General features: G+C 32.7%; 1 protein-coding gene across 4 annotated transcripts in view; it reads left to right on the forward strand.

Moving 5' to 3' along the window:
* Nucleotides 1-21,680, forward strand: part of LOC142222313 (solute carrier family 35 member F3) — a 144,764-nt gene that overhangs the window by 83,786 nt on the left and 39,298 nt on the right. For 3 of the 4 annotated variants that reach the window (XM_075292367.1, XM_075292370.1, XM_075292369.1), the window contains exons 4-8: nucleotides 7,686-7,864; nucleotides 8,045-8,173; nucleotides 12,326-12,515; nucleotides 16,840-16,929; nucleotides 17,065-17,194. In XM_075292367.1, the coding sequence (XP_075148482.1) occupies nucleotides 7,686-7,864; nucleotides 8,045-8,173; nucleotides 12,326-12,515; nucleotides 16,840-16,929; nucleotides 17,065-17,194 (718 nt within the window). Of the gene's footprint in view, nucleotides 1-7,685; nucleotides 7,865-8,044; nucleotides 8,174-12,325; nucleotides 12,516-16,839; nucleotides 16,930-17,064; nucleotides 17,195-17,596; nucleotides 17,667-21,680 lie in introns of all 4 variants that reach the window. The other variant, XM_075292371.1, reaches the window with a different exon arrangement.

Consider the following 21,680-nt stretch of genomic DNA (forward strand, 5'->3'; position numbering starts at 1 on the left):
ACTTTTGGACAAGGAAAAAAATTATATCAGAGAAATACGTGTTCAATGCAACGCACAATTCGCATTCGTATTTTAAGGACAGGGAGCAATCGTGGTGCAATGTTTAGCATGCCCGCCTTGCATACACAAGGTCGTGGGTTCGATTCCTGCTTCGACCGAACACAAAAATTTTTTCAGCGGTGGATTATCCCACCTCAGTAATGCTGGTGACATTTCTGAGGGTTTCAAAGCTTCTCTACACGGATGAAAAAGACTGTTTTTCATATGTTTGGCTATAAACATTATATGTTTCGAACACAAATTTTTAAACACAATATTTTTGAGTGCAAGCATATAATGTTCATAAACTAGCATAACATGTTTGGGACATATATGTTAATATGTTAGAACATATTAATTTTGGGACATAAAATGTTTTTAACTATAATATGCTTGGATGCAAACATATATTAATTTAGAAATAGCCTATAAACATATATGTGTTTAGTAGCTTGGAGCGCTATTTAACAGGGAGCGATATTGAATTAAGTTGGTGGTTGTTGCTTGTTGTTACAAAATTAACATTTTATTTTTCCTTGGGCAATTGATCAGCTACTTCTTTGATCCTTACAAACTGTGTGGTCCGCTGTTCGAATCCCCGTCCGGCAAAAGGTAAAATTAAAATAAAAAAATCATACAATTGAATAATTTCTTCTACAATGTTTGTATTACAGAAAAAGGTGCTAAGAACTAAAAAATCTCGTGGAAGTGAGAAAGATGTGGGGGAATATACAATTGGGCAGAAACAAAATTTTGAGCATTCAGGTCGAAAACCTATGTTGTTAGCACCTATATTACCTGTTTATTTTCATAATTCATTATGATTGTAAATATATAAATAAATAAATAAAATTTTGAGCACAATATTGTTTGGGAGAATTTTTTTAAGCGTATAATATTTTTGGGTGCAAAATGCTTCCAAACATATTATATGTTCACATAATAACATATTGTTTTTTGGAAGACAACATTATTGAATTTGGATGCAAAAATACAAAATGTTTGGAAATTGACTACCCAAACATATATTGCTTAGACCAATATGCTTTCAAACATATTATATATTGGAAGAAATCAAACATATAAATGTTTGGGCAATAGCCAAAAATGTATATGCTTGAAGCAAAATATGTTTGGGAGTATATGTTACAGAAGCGATTTTTTGTGAGCGTGTAAGTGGTTTCACTGCAATGTGGAACGCCGTTCGGACTCGGCTATAAAAAGGAGGTCCCTTGTCATTGAACTTAATATGGAATCGGGCAGCACTCAGTGATAAGAGAGAAGTTCACCAATGTGGTATCACAATGGACTGAATAGTCTAAGTGATCCTGGTACATCGGGCTGCCACCTAACCTAACCTAAGGACATGAAATCTTTGGCATCACGCGATATTTTTTTCAGTGTGTGTTGACAACTAGGGGGAGATTATGAAATCCGAGCTACTCGCACGCAAAGCTGGCAAAATCGCTAAAAGTTGACAAATCAACCGTTACAAATGTAATTAAAGTGTTTGGGGAACGTTTGTCGACATCCAGGAAGTCTGGATCGGGGGGAAATCGAAAACCGGAAGCCGCTGAGACGACAAAGAGAGTTGCCGGTAGTTTCAAGCGAAACCCTAACCTCTCTCTCCGAGATGCCGCAAATAAGCTGGGTGTATCGTCTACAACCGTGCATCGAGCCAAAAAACGAGCCGGACTATCGACTTACAAGAAGGTAGTGACTCCAAATCGCGATGATAAACAAAATACGACGGTCAAAGCGCGATCCCGGAGGCTGTACACGACGATGCTGACGAAGTTTGACTGCGTGGTAATGGACGACGAAACCTACGTCAAAGCCGACTACAAGCAGCTTCCGGGACAGGAGTTTTATACGGTAAAAGGAAGGGGAAAGGTAGCAGATATTTTCAAGCACAACTGTCAAAGTTCGCAAAGAAATATCTGGTTTGGCAAGCCATCTGTACCTGTGGCTTGAAAAGCAGCATTTTCATAGCTTCCGGGACTGTCAACCAAGAAATTTACGTGAAAGAGTGTTTGAATAAACGCCTGCTGCCTTTCCTGAAGAAACACGGTTGTTCCGTACTGTTTTGGCCGGATTTGGCATCATGCCATTACGGTAAAAAGGCCATGGAGTGGTACGCCGCCAACAACGTGCAGGTGGTTCCCAAGGACAAGAACCCTTACAATACGCCAGAGCTCCGCCCAATTGAGAAATACTGGGCTATTGTCAAGCGGAACCTAAAGAAGACCAAAAAAACTGCTAAGGACGAGCAGCAGTTCAAGGCAAACTGGCTTTCTGCGGCGAAGAAGGTGGACAAGGTGGCTGTACAAAATCTGATGGCAGGTGTCAAGCGTGAGGCCCTGCAATTCGGATTTGGAAAAGCGAAAGCCTAACTGAATATTTTTCCTGAATTTTATACTAATTGAACGAAATTTAATTTGATTTTTTAAATAAACGATTTCAGCGATTTACACGCGTTTTCCCTTGACCAAATTTTGACCGTATCACCCTTTAGCATAACCCGGCCCGCTTCGCTGCGCCCCCTGAAAACAAATTCGAAAAGATTTTAACTCTTTTAAAGAGTAGGGTCAGGGGAAATCTGACACAAAAACTTAAGTACTGATCAATCACTCCATGCTTTCCACACACGTGTCCCGTACATTTCAAAAAAATCTGACTACTTGCCTTTTCGTTTATATACAGAAATAGGGCGGTTTTGCAGATGTAAAACGGATCGGCTTAACAAACGTCGGGTAGGGACAAATCATTGGACAATCTTCTAAATTTCCTGTTACTACTTCTCCTCAACATACCGTCCAATAAATCGGAAAAAGTAAAAGTACTTAAAAATTTACCATATTAACATTTGGTAAAGTGTTGGACACGGAGAACATGCCTTTCCCAAACATATAAGGGAAAATGAAGCACCCTCTACGTTGCCAGTACACTTCATTTAAATTTAAGTTTTTTTTTATACCCTCCACTATACACCCAGAAAAAGTGACCCCTTCTTTAAGTTAAAATGAACTCATTGTGAAGAAAGTTGAACTTCGTATAGCGCCAAAGCCATTTTTATTTGTTTGAACGATGTGATTTTCGTAGAAATTAGGAATAATGTATTCCATATATTAGTTAACATTTTCCTATATTTATGTACCACTATACTACAGAATGAAAAAATTTAACTAATTTGAATTCATATATGGAATGATTTTATTGAAATTTTTTCATTCATTTCGACAAATCTTACACATTTGTGGTAAAACTTTTACTTCATAATTAGAACTGCTTACCTTCGTTTTTAAATACAATTTTATTTATTTCTATAAGCAGCTTTATCTTCAATAAAAGACATGTTTTATTAATATATTGAATATATTTATTAAGAATCAACAGCATCGAATCTCTTTGAAATATTAGTTTATTATTCCACTATTTCCAATTTCCGTGTGATATTATCAACTGTAAAACGCACTTTTTCTTCTTCTTGTACTTTCACTTTTAATAAGTTGCTGCCTAACGATTTTGTCCTCCTTTTACAATTTCAATACCTACAAATATAAAAAATCATAAAACATTTTTGTTGCAAAAGGTTAGCGTCACTGAATATTACCTGATAATTGAAGATTCCAAAATGAAGACAAATGAAAGGGTTGTTATTCTGCTGGTGTTTTCTTTCTTTATACACTATCACGAACATTGATAGATTTATTAAAAAAACGAAAATTTTTCTCACTAATTTAAAATAACAAATATTTTATATATTTTATTTGTTATTTATTATATTATTTTACCATATTATTTTTTAACAATCTCTCCGTATACCAAAACAACGCGATTCCAACTAAAAAAACAACCGACGCGCAAATATATCGATTACACCCACGCGCAAACACATCGATTACGATGACAGGTATCGATTACAGGTAGACAATAGAAATTTAGGAAAATTTCCTATATTCTAACAAGTGTGTTTCCTTAAGTTTTGAAAGGATTGCATACTTCTTAGTACGAATGAACTAAAATATTTTTCTATGCCAAGTGTTGTTCGTATGTATGAAAAACTTTCTATTATAAAGGAAGTCGCAATTATCATTTTATAAGAAATTTTACTAATTTTGAGGAAACTTGGTTTTAGTTCGGTTTTTGTTTATTTTAACGAATGCTTTGTTATCGGTGAATAAAATTTTCTTTTTCAGTAGTAAATTCTTATACCCAGCGAAGAAAATAGTATGAGTAAAATTCCATGCCTTATTCTAGTTAATGAACTATTCCTAACTGCTTACAGTTTAGGATTTTTTTACTGAAACGAGTAAATTTTATTATTTTTCACAAAAATTTACCTTAATGGAAATAAAATGGATAAACTATATTGATGAAAATTTTTTCCTTTAATTTCAAAGGCACTTTTTTTCTGGGTGTAGGATGGGGGTATATTAACTTTGTCATTCCGTTTGTAACACATCGAAATATTGCTCTAAAGTATATATATTCTGGGTCGCGGTGAAATTCTGAGTCGATCTGAGCATGTCCGTCCGTTGAAATCACGCTAAATTCCGAACGAAACAAGCTATTGACTTGAAACTTGGCACAAGTAGTTATTATTGATGTAGGCCGGATGGTATTGCAAATGGGCCATATCGGTCCACTTTTACGTATAGCCCCCATATAAACGGACCCCCAAAATTGGCTTGCGATTGCTCTAAGAGAAACAAATTTCATCCGATCCGGCTCAAATTTGGTATATGGTGTTAGTATATAATCTCTAATGACCATGCAAAAATTGGTCCACATCGGTCCATAATTATATATAGTCCCCGATTTGGCTGAAATTTGATACATGGTGTTAGTATATAGTCTCTAACAACCATTCAAAAATTGATCCACATCGGTCCATAATTATATATAGCCCCCATATAAACCGATCCCCCGATTTGGCTTGCGGAGCCTCTAAGAGAAGCAAATTTCAACCGATCCGGCTGACATTTGGTACATGGTGTTAATATATGGTCTTTAACAACCATGCAAGAATTGGTCCACATCGGTTCATAATTATATATAGCTCCCACATAAACCGATCCCCAGATTTGGCTTGCGGAGCCTCTAAGAGAAGAAAATGTCATCCGATCCGGCTGAAATTTGGTATATAGGGTTAGTATATGGTCTCTAATGACCATGCAAAAATTGGTCCACATCGGTCCATAATTATATATAGCCCCCATATAAAACGATCAACAGATTTGACCTCCGGAACCTCTTGGAAGACCAAAATTCATCCGATTCGGTTGAAATTTGGTACGTGATGTTAGTATATGATATTTAACAACCATGCAGGAATTGGTTCATATCAGTCAATAATTATATATAGCCCCCATATAAACCGATCCCCAGATTTGACCTCCGGTGCCTTTTGGAGAAGCAAAATTCATCCGATCTGATTGAAATTTGGTACGTGGTGGTAGTATATGATATTTAACAACCATGCGAAAAGTGGTCCATATCAGTCCATAATCATATATAGCCCCCATGTAAACGGATCCTGAGATTTGGTTGTGGAGCCTCTTGGAGGAGCAAATTTCATCCGAGCCAGTTGAAATTTGGTACATTGTGCTAGTATATGGCCGCCAACAACCATGCCTAACTAGGTCCATATCGGTCCATAGTTATATATAGCCCTCAGATAAATCGATCCCCAATCACACAACAATTGGTCCATATCAACTTCATAATTCTATATAGTTCACATATAAGCGACCCCCATATCCCATAACTCTGGATCTCTACGTACGTACGTGCAAAAGTCCATGTCGATTCGTAATTATTTGTAGACTAACCTATACATAACTTTTTTGTCTAATATATACCACATATGGACTAACTCACAATTTAGAAAACGATGTTAAGAAGTTTTAGGATACCACAACCCAAGTAATTCGATTGTGGATGACAGCCTTTCGTAGAAGTTTATACGCAATCCATGGTGGAGGGTGCATAAGATTCGGCCTGGCCGAACTTGTTTTCATTTCACAAACTACCCAACTTCACTATTCCCCGTCCCCAGCCAGTCATCGAAAAAACATGTACCCTGTATAAATTTAATCATCTTCTCCCAACTTCAAGTAAATCGAAAAAGGTTAGATTTTGCTCTATTTTTTTGTAAAGGGACGTCACTCTGCCAATTCCAAGAAAATCTGTAAACTTTCCTTCAAGTTTCATAGTGTGAGGCAAGGAGAAGGTCCCAATCCAAATACCCAAAAATCAAGTAGACCATATTGATTTCATAACCTTCCCCTACGGCTTTTGTAAATTTCAAGTAAACTTTAGAATTCTAGTTTTTTTTCAGTTTTAGAGGAGGTCTCCCTCCCCGTCCCAATATCGAAAAATGATATAGCGTATATTGTGTAGACGTCCCAGAAAATCTCAAGCAAATAATAAACCCAATTTTTAAACAGCAGGCCAAGGGGCCCCTCTTCTCTTCCGAATATCACAAAATAAGATATCCATTATAATAATATAACCTACCCCACATCATCTGTAAAATTCAAGTACATTGGACAAGTTTAATTGTTTCACTGTATGTACTTGAGGAGAAATGAGGTCTCACTGTGCCCTTTTATGTTTCCCCGACCAAATATTAAAAAATCATATACCTCATAAATTTCATAATAATCCCCCAAGTTCTCCGTAAAATTTCAGTAAGTCGACAAATTTTAGTTTTATCACTGTACTTTAGAGAAAGTCGGACAAAGGAGAGGCTCTCCTCCTCGACCAAATATCGAAAAATAAAGTAGCTGTTCTTTGACGCCCCTTCAACCTTCCCTCAAAATTTTAAGCAAATCAGATAATTTTGTTCCAATTTTCAAAAATTCGGGCAAGGGGTAGTTGCACATTCCCGTCCAAATATTTAAAAAAAAAATCCCCTTCCCGGCCAAATCATAATAAATTCATAACCTCACGGCATGTTCTCTGTAAATCTCAAGTAAATTAGAGGATTTTTGTATTTCATGTTAGCCTGATACCGAAACAGGCAATTAACGTCCAAATGCATTATATCTAATTTTACAAATATTAATCGAGCCTTATGGAGAGATTTAGATTAAGGAACATGATTAGTAGAGTCATTGAAAAGAAAACGCCAGATACAAATCTGTTTTTTACTGTACTTTAAACAAAAATCGTATAAAGGGGTGGTCCACCTCCGCGACCAAATATCGAAAAATAAAGTAGCAGGTCTTTGTCTAGATATCACCCCTAACCTTCCTTGGAAATTTCACCACAGTCGAGCAAGGGGGGTGTCCACCTTCCCCACCAGATATCAAAAAATGAGGTACCCTATTTTCCCCACATGATTACCCTCTACGTTCTCCGAACATTTATCATGTGAAAAAATAAAATTTTTATAACAAAAGCAACTGCGATGAATTCAAATTATAATTTTTTGTAATGTGCGCTGTATTTGAAATAAATTTCCCGCTTTTCCGTTGAAACTTTTCTTTGCTATAAACCTCACAGAGCTCGTGGTTCGTGCATTCTGGAGTTATTGCGTCAGGAACCGACTTATTTTATATAGTAGATAAGAAAAGCATCCATGCCACATTTCCATTCCTTTATTTTATATTTGATTTTTTTTTTAATTTCTTTTTCAGGACGTTTTCTTAATCGCTGCCTATCATTTTGTATATTATGGCTCTTAACGACTTATCTTTATACGTTATCTTTGCGTGTCTTATTTGCCACCGATGCTATGGCCTTGTTTGCCACAAATGTGGCCTGCGTTTACCTCCTATCCTGGGTGATATTGCATGAGCAATTTGTAGGCGTACGGGTAAGTAAATGTCGTTTTTTGTTTCACAAGCTCAGGCCTCAGGCCAAGTGGACTGAAAGCTATAATTAAATAAAAATGTTTATGAAATTATTTATAAACGCACATTAATTGCATTTCCCTTATGTTTACTGCATAACCATTTCACCCACTCTTTGTCTGTTTCTTTCTCTTTTTTTGTAGATTGTCGCTGTTATATTATGTGATACGGGAATAGCATTACTAGCCTATATGGATGGTATTACAGAGTCTCCCACATTGAGTGGGGTGGTCTTGGCCACTTTGGCAGCTGCTTGTTATGCCGTCTTTCGAGTATGTGGTTTACCGACATTACAATACCTGTAGCCTAGGCCAAAGTCGTATATTGCCCACGTTTTTGTTTTGCATCATCATTGCCATCTTCATCGATTGATGACACATGAGCGATATATTTAATTTTGTTTGTTACACTGAAAAAAACAAAACAAAATTGTCAGGAAATTTATATTTTTCTATGATGTGCACACCATTTTTAATTTTTTTAATTCAATTACTAAATTAATAGAACCAATTAATTTTATTATTGAAATTGCTTCAATGAAGAAAGTTATACAAGCAATAACATAATTAATTAAACATACAAAGATATACTTCATTCAAAATTTAAATATTTTTTTTTCGAACTTTCAATTTATTTTTTTCAATGCACAGTTTTATTGATTTTTATTATTTTTTTAATTATTTAGATTGGCCTTTCACCTCACATTTTTTTCAATTCAATTAAAAAATGCAAATAATTCAAATAAAAAATTAATGAGCCAATGAGTATACAAGTTGGCTGATATGTAATGCAACAATGTAAAGCGTTATATATTTTTTTTAGTTTTTTCTTAATTTTAATGTTCAACAAGTATATACGGCCGTAAGTTCGGCCAGGCCGAAGCTTATGTACCCTCCACCATGGATTGCGTAGAAACTTCTACTGAAGACTGTCATCCACAATCGAATTACTTGGGTTGCGGTAACACTTGCCGATGGCAAGGTATCTTAAAACTTCCTAACACCGTAATATATACCACATAGTCCATACGTGGTATATATTAAACTAAAAAAGGCCGATTAAATACGTATATAATTAAGTTTAAAGTTTCTATAGAAATAAAATTTTGACAAATTTTCTATAGAAATAAAATTTTGACAAATTTTCTATAGAAATAAAATTTTGACAAAATTTTCTATAGAAATAAAATTTTGACAAAATTTTCTATAGAAATAAAATTTTGACAAAATTTTCTATAGAAATAAAATTTTGACAAAATTTTCTATAGAAATAAAATTTTGACACAATTTGCTATAGAAATAAAATTTTGACACAATCTTCTATAGAAATAAAATTTTGACAAAATTTTCTATAGAAATAACATTTTGACAACGTTTTCTATAAAAATAAAATTTTGGTAGATTATTTTTGGCTCGAGAGGCAACCATGATTATGAACCGATATGGACCAATTTTTGTGTGATTGGGGATCGGCTATATATAACTATAGACCGATATGGACCAATTTTGGCATGGTTATTAGCGGCCTTATACTAAGATTTCAACCGGATCGGATGAATTTTGCTCCTCCAAGAGGCTCCGGAGATCAAATATGGGGAAGGGTTTATATGGGGGCTATATATAATTATGGACCGATATGGAGCAATTCTTGCGTGCTTGTTAGAGACCACATTCTAACACCATGTTCCAAATTTCAACCGGATCGGATGAACTTTGCTCCTCCAAGAGGCTCCGGAGGTCAAATCTGGGGATCGGCTTATATGGGGGCTATATATAATTATAGGCCGATATGAACCAATTGTTGCATGGTCATTAGAGAACATATACCAACGCCATGTACCAAATTTCAGCCGGATCGGATGAAATTTGCTTCTCTTAGAGGCTCCGCAAGCCAAATCGGAGGATCGGTTTATATGGGGGCTATATATAATTATGGACCGATGTGGACCAATTTTTGCATGGTTGTTAGAGACCATCTACTAACACCATGTACCAAATTTCAGCCGGATCGGTTTAAATTTTCTTCTCTTAGAGGCTCGACAAGCCAAATCTGGGGATCGGTTTATATGGGGGCTATATATAATTATGAACCGATGTGGACCAATTTTTGCATGGTTGTTAAGGATCATATACTAACACCATGTACCAAATTGCAGGCGCATCGGATGAAATTTGCTTCTCTTAGAGGGTCTGCAAACCAAATTTGGGGGTCCGTTTATATGGGGGCTATACATAAAAGTGGACCGATATCGCCCATTTGCAATACCATCCGACCTACATCAATAACAACTACTTGTGCCAAGTTTCAAGTTGACAGCTTGTTTCGTTCGAAAGTTAGCGTGATTTCAACAGACGGACGGACGGACATGCTCAGATCGACTCAGAATTTCACCACGACCCAGAATATATATACTTTATGGGGTCTTGGAGCAATATTTCGATGTGTTACAAACGGAATGACAAAGTTAATATACCCCCATCCTATGGTGGAGGGTATAAAAAGAAAAAAATTCAGAAATTACGTCAAATTTAAGAATCAATTTGTATTTATTCAAAAGGCCCTCAATGCCATCACACGCTGCACGAGTGTGGCTCTGGGGTATTTTGACCCATTCACAAAAAAAAAAAAAATAATTTTTGGATTCAATCACGAAATCAATTAGATTCAATTAATTTTTAATTGAAATGTCTTCAATCACAGAAATGATAGTATCAATCACCGAAGTCAAAAATTAATTCATCCATCTAAAAAAATTAATTGGTACTATTAATGTTTGTGATTGGTTTTTATTTTAAATAAAACATTTGTTGAATCTATTATATTTTTAATTGAATATTTTTGAAAATTTGAATCGGAAATATTTTGGAGAATTTTTTGAATCAATTAATTTTTTAATTGAATATTTTAGAAAATTCGATTAAAATTTTAATTGGAAATATTTTGGGGAATTTTTTTTCTGTGTTTCGACAAAACTTACTCTGCAAAATGCAACAGGCGCAAAAATTCCAACGGATTGAGATCCGGAGATTTTGGTGGGCATTGTACGGTAGAAATGAAGCGAGGAACTTATTTTTTAAGTCATTCTTGGTTGACGCATGCTGAGTGCGACGGTCCTGAATCCTGTTGGAATGCTCATGGTCTGCGACCGAAATGTTTGTCTGCCATGTCTTTAGGATATTTTCCCGATAATATTCGGCGTTTATTTAAACCTACGGGAAGGGACCATCGGCCGTTAGGTTAGGTTAGGTTAGGTGGCAGCCCGATGTATCAGGCTCACTTAGACTATTCAGTCCATTGTGATACCACATTGGTGAACTTCTCTCTTATCACTGAGTGCTGCCCGATTCCATGTTAAGCTCTATTACAAGGGACCTCCTTTTTATAGCCGAGTCCGAACGGCGTTCCATATTGCAGTGAAACCACTTAGAGAAGCTTTGAAACCCTCAGAAATGTTACCAGCATTACTGAGGTGGGATAATCCACCGCTGAAACACTTTTTGGTGTTCGGTCGAAGCAGGAATCGAACCCACGACCTTGTGTGTGCAAGGCGGGCATTCTAACCATTGCACCACGGTGGCTCCATCGACCGTTACAGTGGCCCATACCATTTCCATTGGCGGCGCTTGAGTTTTGGTGGCCAATCGAAGGTGGTGTACACTTTAAACTGAACTCTTTGGCAAACAAAACGGAGAATACCAAATTCGGTAACTGGCCACTTTCGTGCAAGCGAATTTTTATTTCTATAGAAAAATTTATTTCTATAGAAAATTTTGTGAAAATTTTATTTCTATAGAAAATTTTGTGAAAATTTTATTTCTATAGAAAATTTTGTGAAAATTTTATTTCTATAGAAAATTTTGTCAAAATTTTATTACTATAGAACATTTTGTCAAAATTTTATTTCTATAGAAAATTTTGTCAAAATTTTATTTCTATAGAAAATTTTGTCAAAATTTTATTTCTATAGAAAATTTTGTCAACATTTTATTTCTATAGAAAATTGTGTCAACATTTTATTTCTATAGAAAATTTGCCAAAACTTATAGTTACGTCTGGTTAGATTGATATCTGTCATTTTCTTTTTAATTCATCCCCTTCCCTTCATCTTCAACAAGTTCGTATAACAATTGTAAAAATATATGTACGTAGAATAATTAATTTTGGCATAAAACATTGATAGCAGACTAACATAAAAATAAATAATTTATTTTGGCAATTGAATAATTTACTATTTTGAGTTAATCACAAATTTAATGGTAACATTTTTTTCAGTGCTTTGTATTACCTGGTTAGGCTTATGATGGCTGGTATTGTCGTTTTTTAGTTAGTTTGTTGTTATTTTGGTTTTTTTTAATATTGTCCTTACCATTCTTTTTCAATATAATATTATTGTTGTTTTTCTTTTTGTTAAATATTTAATCAAGGTCATGTTTCGCAAAGTGATGGGTGATCCACCGGTTGGGCAAATTGCCTTTGCCTTTACCACATTGGGTTTTTTAAATGCCCTACTCATGTGGCCAATATGTGTGGCATTATATTTGACGGGGACGGAAATAATGCCATCAGATCGTATGCCTTGGATTATTTTATTGATTGCCAGTATATTGTTATTGGGTAAGTATTTCATGGATGGTCAGAAGGATGGATGGATGGATGGATGACTTGTTTAAGTAGTATTGGTTAGTGGTTTCCTATGTCGTTTTTTGTTTATTTGTTTAATTTACTGCAACGGCCTGTCAACCATAAAACCTCAATATGTTGAAAAGTTAATAAGTAAATCAACTTATAAGGATTAAGTTTTATTGACGGAAAAAATATTATTTATTAGGTTTTATTTTTATACTCAAGTAAAATTCTTTATTAAGAGATATTATATCGTTTTATATGACATTTTATGTAAGTATTGTACATTAGAGGTGTGCACGTGAGTAATAGTTTACTCACGCTCACGCACACTCACGACTGAAAAATCATATTCACGCACGATATTTTTTGGTAGGACTCACGCTCACGCACACTCACGAAAAGAAAATTTGTACTCACGCACGAAAACGTCGTGACTCACGAAAAATACCGTGACTGACGAAAAATATCGTGACTCACGAATAAATTGATGATTAATTTACCTTACCGAAGTGTCTGAAAACATGAGCATTATTAAAATCGAGAGTGTTATTAAACTCTTAACATCCCAGGTATCACTAGAATTGTAATTGAACTTAACTCGTAAGCGTTTTATGTTGGTGAGCAGGAATGAACTTTTTTCGTGACTCACGCTCACACACGACATTTTGGTTTGTTAATCACGCTCACGAGCGTGACTCACGCACGAATCACGAAAATTTTCGTGAGTCACGACAATTTCGTGTCACGTGCACACCTCTATTGTACATACATCAATTGGATTGGATAGAGTATGATCAACTTAGAAATATTTGGTAGTCGAAAAAGTCTTTTTGAATTTAGAGTCGCACACTGTAACACAATCACATGGATTGTCTGTGAAAAACTACAATGAAACCTCTCAGAAGTGGCTAGGAAACCGATTTATTCACATTTAAATGTAAATAAATTGTTTTTCCTCGTATCATTACAGCGATTACCACTCGAGCCAACAAATAATCAAACAAAATTTGAAGACATTGTTACAAAAAAAAAAAAAACAATAACAAACAAAAAACTCTTATTTTGCAAAATTTTATTTCTATAGAAAATTTTGTAAAAATTTTTTTCTACAGAAAATTTTGTCAAAATTTTATTTCTATTGAAAATTTTGTCAAAATTCCATTTCTATAGAAAATTTTCTCAAAATTTCATTTCCATTGGAACTTTTGCCAACATTTTATTTCTATAGAAAATTTGCTCAACAATTTTATTTCTATAGAAAATTTTGTTAAAATTGTATTTCTATAGAAAATTTTGTCAAAATTTTATTTATACAGAAAATTTTGTCAAAATTTTATTTCTATAGAAAATTTTGTCAAGATTTTATTTATATAGAAAATTTTGTCAAAAATTTATTTCTATAGAAAATTTTGTTTCTATAAAAATTTTTTTGTCAAAATTTTATTTCTATAGAAAATTATGTCAAAATTTTATTTCTATAGGAAATTTTGTCAAAATGTTATTTCTATAGAAAAGTTTGTCAAAATTTTATTTCTATACAATTTTTTGTCAAAATTCCATTCAGAATGTTATTTCTATAGAAAATTTTCTCAAAATTTTATTTCTTTAGAAAATGTCTCAAAATTTTATTTCTATAGAAAATTTTATTTTCATTGAAAATTATGTCAACATTTTATTTCTATAAACAATTTGATCAAAATTTTATTTCTATAGAAAATTTTGTCAAAATTTTATTTCTATAAAAATTTTTTTGTCAAAATTTTATTTCTATAGAAGATTATGTCAAAATTCCATTTCTAAAGAAAATTTTATTTCTATAGAAAATTATGTCAAACTGCCATTTCTAAAGAAAATTTTCGCCAAATTTAATTTCCATTCAAAATTTTATTTCTATAGAAAATTTTCTCAAAATTTTATTTCTATAGAAAATTTTGTAAAAATTCCATTTCTAATGAAAATTTTCTCAAAATTTCATTTCCATTGAAAATTTTGTCAAAATGATATTTCTATAGAAAATTTTCTCAACAATTTTATTTCTATAGAAATTTTTTTCAAAATTTTATTTCTATAGAAAATGTTGTTAAAATTGTATTTCTATAGAAAATTTTGTCAAAATTTTATTTCTATAGCAAATTTGGTCAAAATTTTATTTTTTTAGAAAATTTTATCAAAATTTTTTTTCTGTAGAAAATTTTGTCAACATTTTATTCCTATAGAAAATTTTGTAAAAATTTTATTTCTATAGAGAATTTTGTCAAAATTTTATTTCTATAGAAAATTTTGTCAAAATTTTATTTCTATAGAAAATTTTGTTAAAATTTTATTCCTATAGAAAATTTTGTCAAAATTTTATTTCTATAGAAGATTTTGTCAAAATTTTATTTCTATAGAAAATTATGTCAAAATTCTATTTCTAAAGAAAATTTTATTTCTATAGAAAATTATGTCAAACTGCCATTTCTAAAGAAAATTTTCTCAAAATTTAATTTCTATTCAAAATTTTATTTCTTTAGAAAATTATCTCAACATTTTATTTCTATAGAAAATTTTGTCAAAATTTTATTTCTATAGAAAATTTTGTCAAAATTTTAGTTCTATAGAAAATTTTGTCAAAATTCCATTTCTAAAGAAAATTTTCTCAAAATTTCATTTCCATTGAAAATTATATTTCAAAATTGTATTTCTATAGAAAATTGTGTTAAAATTTTATTTCTATAGAAAATTATGTCAATATGTTATTTCTAAAGAAAATTTTGTCAAAATTTTATTTCTATAGAAAATGTTGTCAATATTTTATTTCTATAGAAAATTTTGTCAAAATTTTATTTCTATAGATAATTTTGTCACAATGTTATTTATATAGATAATTTTGTCAAAATTTTATTTCTATACAAATTTTTTTCAAAATTTTATTTATATTGAAAATTTTGTCAAAATTTTATTTCTATAGAAAATTTTGTTAAAATTTTATTTCTATAAATTTTTTTTGTCAAAATTTTATTTCTATAGAAAATTATGTCAACATTTCATTTCTATAGAAAATTTTGTCAAAATTGTAGTTCTATAGAAAATTTTGTCAAAATTTTATTTCTATAGAAGATTTTGTCAAAATTTTATTTCTATAGAAAATTTTGTCAAATTTTTATTTCTATAGAGAATTTTGTCAAAATGCTATTTCTATAGAAAATTTTGTCAAACTTCTATTTCTATAGACAATTTTTTCAAAATTTTATATCTGTAGAAAATTTTTTTTCAAAATTTTATTTCTGTAGAAAATTTTGTCAACATTTTATTTCTATAGAAAAGTTTGTCAAGATTTTATTTCTATAGAAAATTTTCTCAACAATTTTATTTCTATAAATTTTTTTTTGTCAAAATTTTATTTCTATAGAAAATTATGTCAAAATTCCATTTCTAAAGAAAATTTTATTTCTATAGAAAATTATGTCAAACTTCCATTTCTAAAGAAAATTTTCTCAAAATTTAATTTCCATTCAAAATTCTATTTCTATAGAAAATTTTGTCAACATTTTATTTCTACAGAAAATTTTGTCAACATTTTATTTCTATTTCGGCATAAGCCGGCTATCATAAACCTTTTTTCGGGGGGTTCAAGTGTGGTTCACTTTGGGTTTAGTGAACTACCTGAATTTATTCTGATAATTGGTTGCTATTTTATCAGCAAGTAGACGATGCTGATGAGGAATGTGGTAATTCCGAAACGCGCGTCTGGCAGTCTATAGGGCTTTGTCCAAATAAATTTGACAAACATTCTTTTCCTCTGTTGGTTAAGCTACTCTTGTAGTTTAGTCAACACAGTGGTGATAGAAAATTTTGTCAAAATTTTATTTCTATACAATTTTTTTTCAAAATTTTATTTCTGTAGAAAATTTTGTCAACATTTTATTTCTATAGAAATTTTTGTGAAAATTTTATTTCTATAGAAAATTTTGTCAAAATTTTATTTCTATAAAAAATTTGTCAAAATTTTTTTTTTCTATAAAACATTTTGTCAAAATTTTATTTCTATAGAAAATTTTGTCAAAATTTTAATCTATAGAAAATTTTTGTTAGAATCAATCGGAAGTTTTCCATTTTATAATTTAATCAAAATCTGTAAATTAAAAATTTTGCTTAATTACAATTCAAATTTAAGTTATTCTGTACAAGGGTTTGTTTAAGTTATATGATTATCGAAATCTTTGTGTTTGCCATTATCGGAACATAGAGGAAGAACTTGTCATCCATACCTTATTTTATGATGATATTCTTCTTACTCATTTGATTAATTATCTTTTTACAACATTTACAGTGTTCCATATTCTAATGCAATTTAGCTCGGCTGTTACCTACAACATGTTCGTGACATTAGGTTTAATTACAGCTGTTCCTGTCTCAGGAGGTAAGTGAATTAACCTCTCAGATATGGTGAGGGGTCAACTGATGTAATAATCATTGTTGATTACTACATGCCGACTAATTGAGCTTCAGTTTATATCATTGATTGGATGGATGATATTCTATTTATATATTACAGCACTGGATGTTGTTCTGTATGGAGCCACTTTTGCTGGAATGAAATTGGCTGGGGTAATCTTAATTGCAGTGGGCTTCTTTTTGGTAATGTTTCCGGAAAATTGGCCAGACTATATAACACGTCTGCTCAGGTATGTTGGTTGAAAATAATTCTACTACAATTTCCATTTAAATTTCCGTACAATTTTTTATTTATTTAAATGTGTTAAAAAATCATTATAAATTAAATGCTAACATCATTCTTAAATTTAATGCTAAATTAATGACCTAAAGCTAATGTGTTATTTTGAAAAAAAAAACAACAATTTAAATACTTTATATTTATTTATAATATTTGAATATATTTGTGATTTTTCTGTTTCCTAATACAAAAAAAAAATAAAATAAAATAAGAAAATTGAATTTTATCAAAAACTTTATATATATATATTTTTTTTTTTAAATTTTTGATAAAATTCCATTGCTTATAAACAAAATTCGTTATTAATCTTAAAAAAATGAATATATATTTTTTTGTATGAAATGCCTTTCAGAAAAAGTGGTCGTGCTATACTGCGTTATCAGTGTTGTTGTGAGTTGGCCGAAATTCACTATACCCATTCGGTAGGAGGCCTATATCGTATATATGTATATTTTTTTTTTGTTGTTGTAGCAAACCCAAAAGAAATATCCCTAAATATGCAATAGCCGTGTTCACGCTGACACACAGAATAATATGAAAATGCTCTTAGTTTTCATACTTGTAGCATCGCAAATCCACAATGGAGTGCTTACAATCACCAAATTAAAATAAAAAATAAAAAAAACAACTAAGGCTATTTTGAGAAAAAATATGAGAAATTCTACGAATAATCGACAAACAGTAAATATTAATATCTAATTGGCTATAGAAATGATGATTTGTGATTTTTTTAATTTTTCAAATGGACCTAGTATTTCTAGTCAAATTCTTAGGGTGTGGTCACTCTAGGCAAATACTTCCGAAAATGAGTGTCAAAGTTTTTTTCTAAGTTAATTTTCGTAATATCTGGATACCATTTTGGAAAATACTCCTATCGTGATGTTATAGACACAAAAAGAAATTCTGATTCAATTCAAATTTTGTAATTGAATCACAGAAATGATAGTATCAATTAAAAAATTAATTGAAATTAAAAAATTAATTGATACTATTGATTTTTATGATTGATTTTAGTTTCATTAAAAATATTGTTGAATCAATTAAATTTGTATTGAATATTTTTTAAAACTCAATTAAAACTTTAACTGGAAAAATGTTCGTGAAATTAAAAATTTTTGCTGGTTTGACTGCGGGGAGGAATTCTGTTATTGGATTTCTGTCAATTATTTGCCCAGTTTGATCGTACCATTACTCTTGACAAAAATCTTTAATTTTAATGTCCAAGTGTATCGAATGAATTTATATGACAAAAGTAGGCTTGAAGTATTCTGTAACTTTATTGCATATGGTGGTAAAATTTTTTGTTGAAATAGCTGTAACTACAAATATGCTGAGACTCAGAGCTTTTAAAATATTTTGCCCAGATTTAAACATTAATTAAAATTTGAAAAAAATATAGATGGAATAAAAATCAATTTTGAACTTAAATTTTGAAAACAGTGGTCCCTTCAAAAACACTGTATTAAAAAAAATTACCTTATGCCAAATTTAAAGTCGGTTAGAAAGTTCGTTGGTTTCGTTTGTTATTGTGCCAAAGGCCTTGTCTTCAAGAAGAAGGAATGGACTAAGGGATTAGCCACGTGGTAATTCTAGGTATATATAAAACCAGAAAAGTAGGTTTTCCACCTTTGTACCACAACAAATATACAGTGTGGCTGATATGTAATGCAACGAGGTAAATCGTTATATATTAAAAATTTTTTGTTTAGTTTTATTGTTCAACAACAAAAATGTCGGAAATAACATAAAATTTTACAATCAGTTTTAATTTATTCAGCGTTGCAAGAACGGTTTCGCTAAAAACCGCTAGATTTTTACCAACGAGAAAACACGCTATATATTTTTATACCCTGCGCCACACTGTGGACGTATAGTCAAGTGTGCTAAATTTTATTGAAATCGGTTGAGATTTAGATATAGCTCCCATATATATGTTTCGCCCGATTTACACTCATATAACCACAGAGACCAAAGTTTTACTCCAAAACTTAGCACAGGGATTGGAATTAAGGTTCTGGGTATGCATACCAATTTTGGTTGAAATCGGTTCAGATTTAGATATAACTACCATATATATCTTTCGCCCGATTTACACTCATATAAAGGGTGATATGGTCAAAATTTGGTCAAGGGGAAACGCGTGTAAATCGGTGAAATCGTTTATTTAAAAAATCAAATTACATTTCTTTTTCAAGTTCAATTAGTATAAAATTCAGGAAAAATATTCAGTTTGGCTTTCGCTTTTTCAAATCCGAATTGCCGGGCCTCACGCTTGACACCTGCCATCAGATTTTGTACAGCCACCTTGCCTACCTTCTTCGCCGCAGAAAGCCAATTTGCCTTGAACTGCTGCTCGTCTTTAGCAGTTTTTTTTGGTCTTCTTTAGGTTCCGCTTGACAATAGCCCAGTATTTCTCAATTGGGCGGATCTCTGGCGTGTTGGGAGGGTTATTGTCCTTGGGAACCACCTGCACGTTGTTGGCGGCGTACCACTCCATGGCCTTTTTACCGTAATGGCAAGATGCCAAATCCGGCCAAAACAGTACGGAACAACCGTGTTTCTTCAGGAAAGGCAGCTGACGTTTATTCAAACACTCTTTCACGTAAATTTCTTGGTTGACAGTCCCGGAAGCTATGAAAATGCTGTTTTTCAAGCCACAGGTACAGATGGCTTGCCAAACCAGATATTTCTTTGCGAACTTTGACAGTTTTATGTGCTTGAAAATATCTGCTACCTTTCCCCTTCCTTTTGCCGTAAGCTGCTTGTCCCGGAAGCTGCTTGTAGTCGGCTTTGACGTAGGTTTCGTCGTCCATTACCACGCAGTCAAACTTCGTCAGCATCGTCGTGTACAGCCTTCGGGATCGCGCTTTGGCCGTCGTATTTTGTTTATCATCGCGATTTGGAGTCACTACCTTCTTGTAACTCGATAGTCCGGCTCGTTTTTTTGGCTCGATGCACGGTTGTAGACGATACACCCAGCTTATTTGCGGCATCTCGGAGAGAGAGGTTAGGGTTTCGCTTGAAACTACCGGTAACTCTATTTGTCGTCTCAGCGGCTTCCGGTTTTCGATTTCCCCCCGATCCAGGCATCCTGGCTGTCGACAAACGTTCCCAAACACTTTAATTACATTTGTAACGGTTGATTTGGCAACTTTTAGCGATTTTGCCAGCTTTGCGTGCGAGTAGCTCGGATTTTCGCGATGCGCGAGCAAAATTTTGATACGCTGCTCTTCTTGCTTGGACGACATTTTGACAACTGAAGAGTGAATTCCAAAATCAAAATAGGAGCAACATTCTACACACACACCTTCAAAATGAGAGGTGTATCACCCTTTAACCACATTTTGCTTGTAAAATCGCCGAAAACTTTTAAAAATTACTCCTGCACTTCTAATACATATCTATCGACCGATAAATCATAAATACACTTTTGCAAAGTTGCCTCAAAATTGGTTCAGATTTAATTTTTTCCCAAATTTTTTACTAACAGTGTGTTCCACCCCAGGGTATTAGCCGACTTCAATTTAATATGGAACATAAACCTTTATATGTAGCACCCAACATATTGGACGGATTTGATATGCTATCGAAAATGTGGATCTACAAAGTGCTGCAGGGTATCATATAGTCGGCCTCGCCCAACTTTAGACTTTCCTTACTTGTTTTTATATTAAAAAGGTGGCAATTATTGTTAATGTTTAGATTGAGTTTTGAAATATTTGGAAACCCTTATTCTGACAGCTTAGATGCAGTTATGTCGACATTTCCATATTATCCATTAACAAGGCGAAAATAAAAAAGGCTAAAAATCTTAAAAAAAAAAATTATGAAATGAATATTTAAAAAAAATCTAGCGGCAAATCCAAGTTGGCAACATTGGATTTGTACAAATTGGCCACCTTTGGAACGAATTTCCAAACTATTGACATTGCCATCACACGCTGCATGAAAGTGGCTTTGCGGTATTTTGGTCCAATCCCGCCGTCGCGAGATCTATATATTTTGCTGGTCATTGTGCGGTTTAAATTAATTAACATAAAAAACCTCCTTTTTAAGTCATTCGTGGTTGGCACTCAGCATGCGACGAAGGCGCTGAGTCCTCTGGGAATGTCCAAGGTTAGCGGTCGAAGTGTTTATCTGCCTAGGAATTCTAGGAATTCAATACCTATAAAATTCGGCATTATTTGACCCCTCAATACGAGCGGTGAGCGACCAGTGGCAGTTACAGCGACCCATAACATTACTATCGGCGGCGCTTGAATTCTGGTAGCCAATCGAAGGTATACATTTTCAATGGACCTCTTTGGTCGATCATTTGTGCATATGTTTGTAACACCCAGAAAGAGACGAGATAGACACATGGTGTCTTTGGCAATAATGCTCAGGGGGGTCCCTGAGTCGATATAACCATGTCCGTCTGTCCGTCCGTCTGTCTG

Source organism: Haematobia irritans, chromosome 1, assembly GCF_050003625.1.
Source record: "Haematobia irritans isolate KBUSLIRL chromosome 1, ASM5000362v1, whole genome shotgun sequence".
NCBI classification, from domain to species: Eukaryota; Metazoa; Arthropoda; class Insecta; order Diptera; family Muscidae; genus Haematobia; species Haematobia irritans.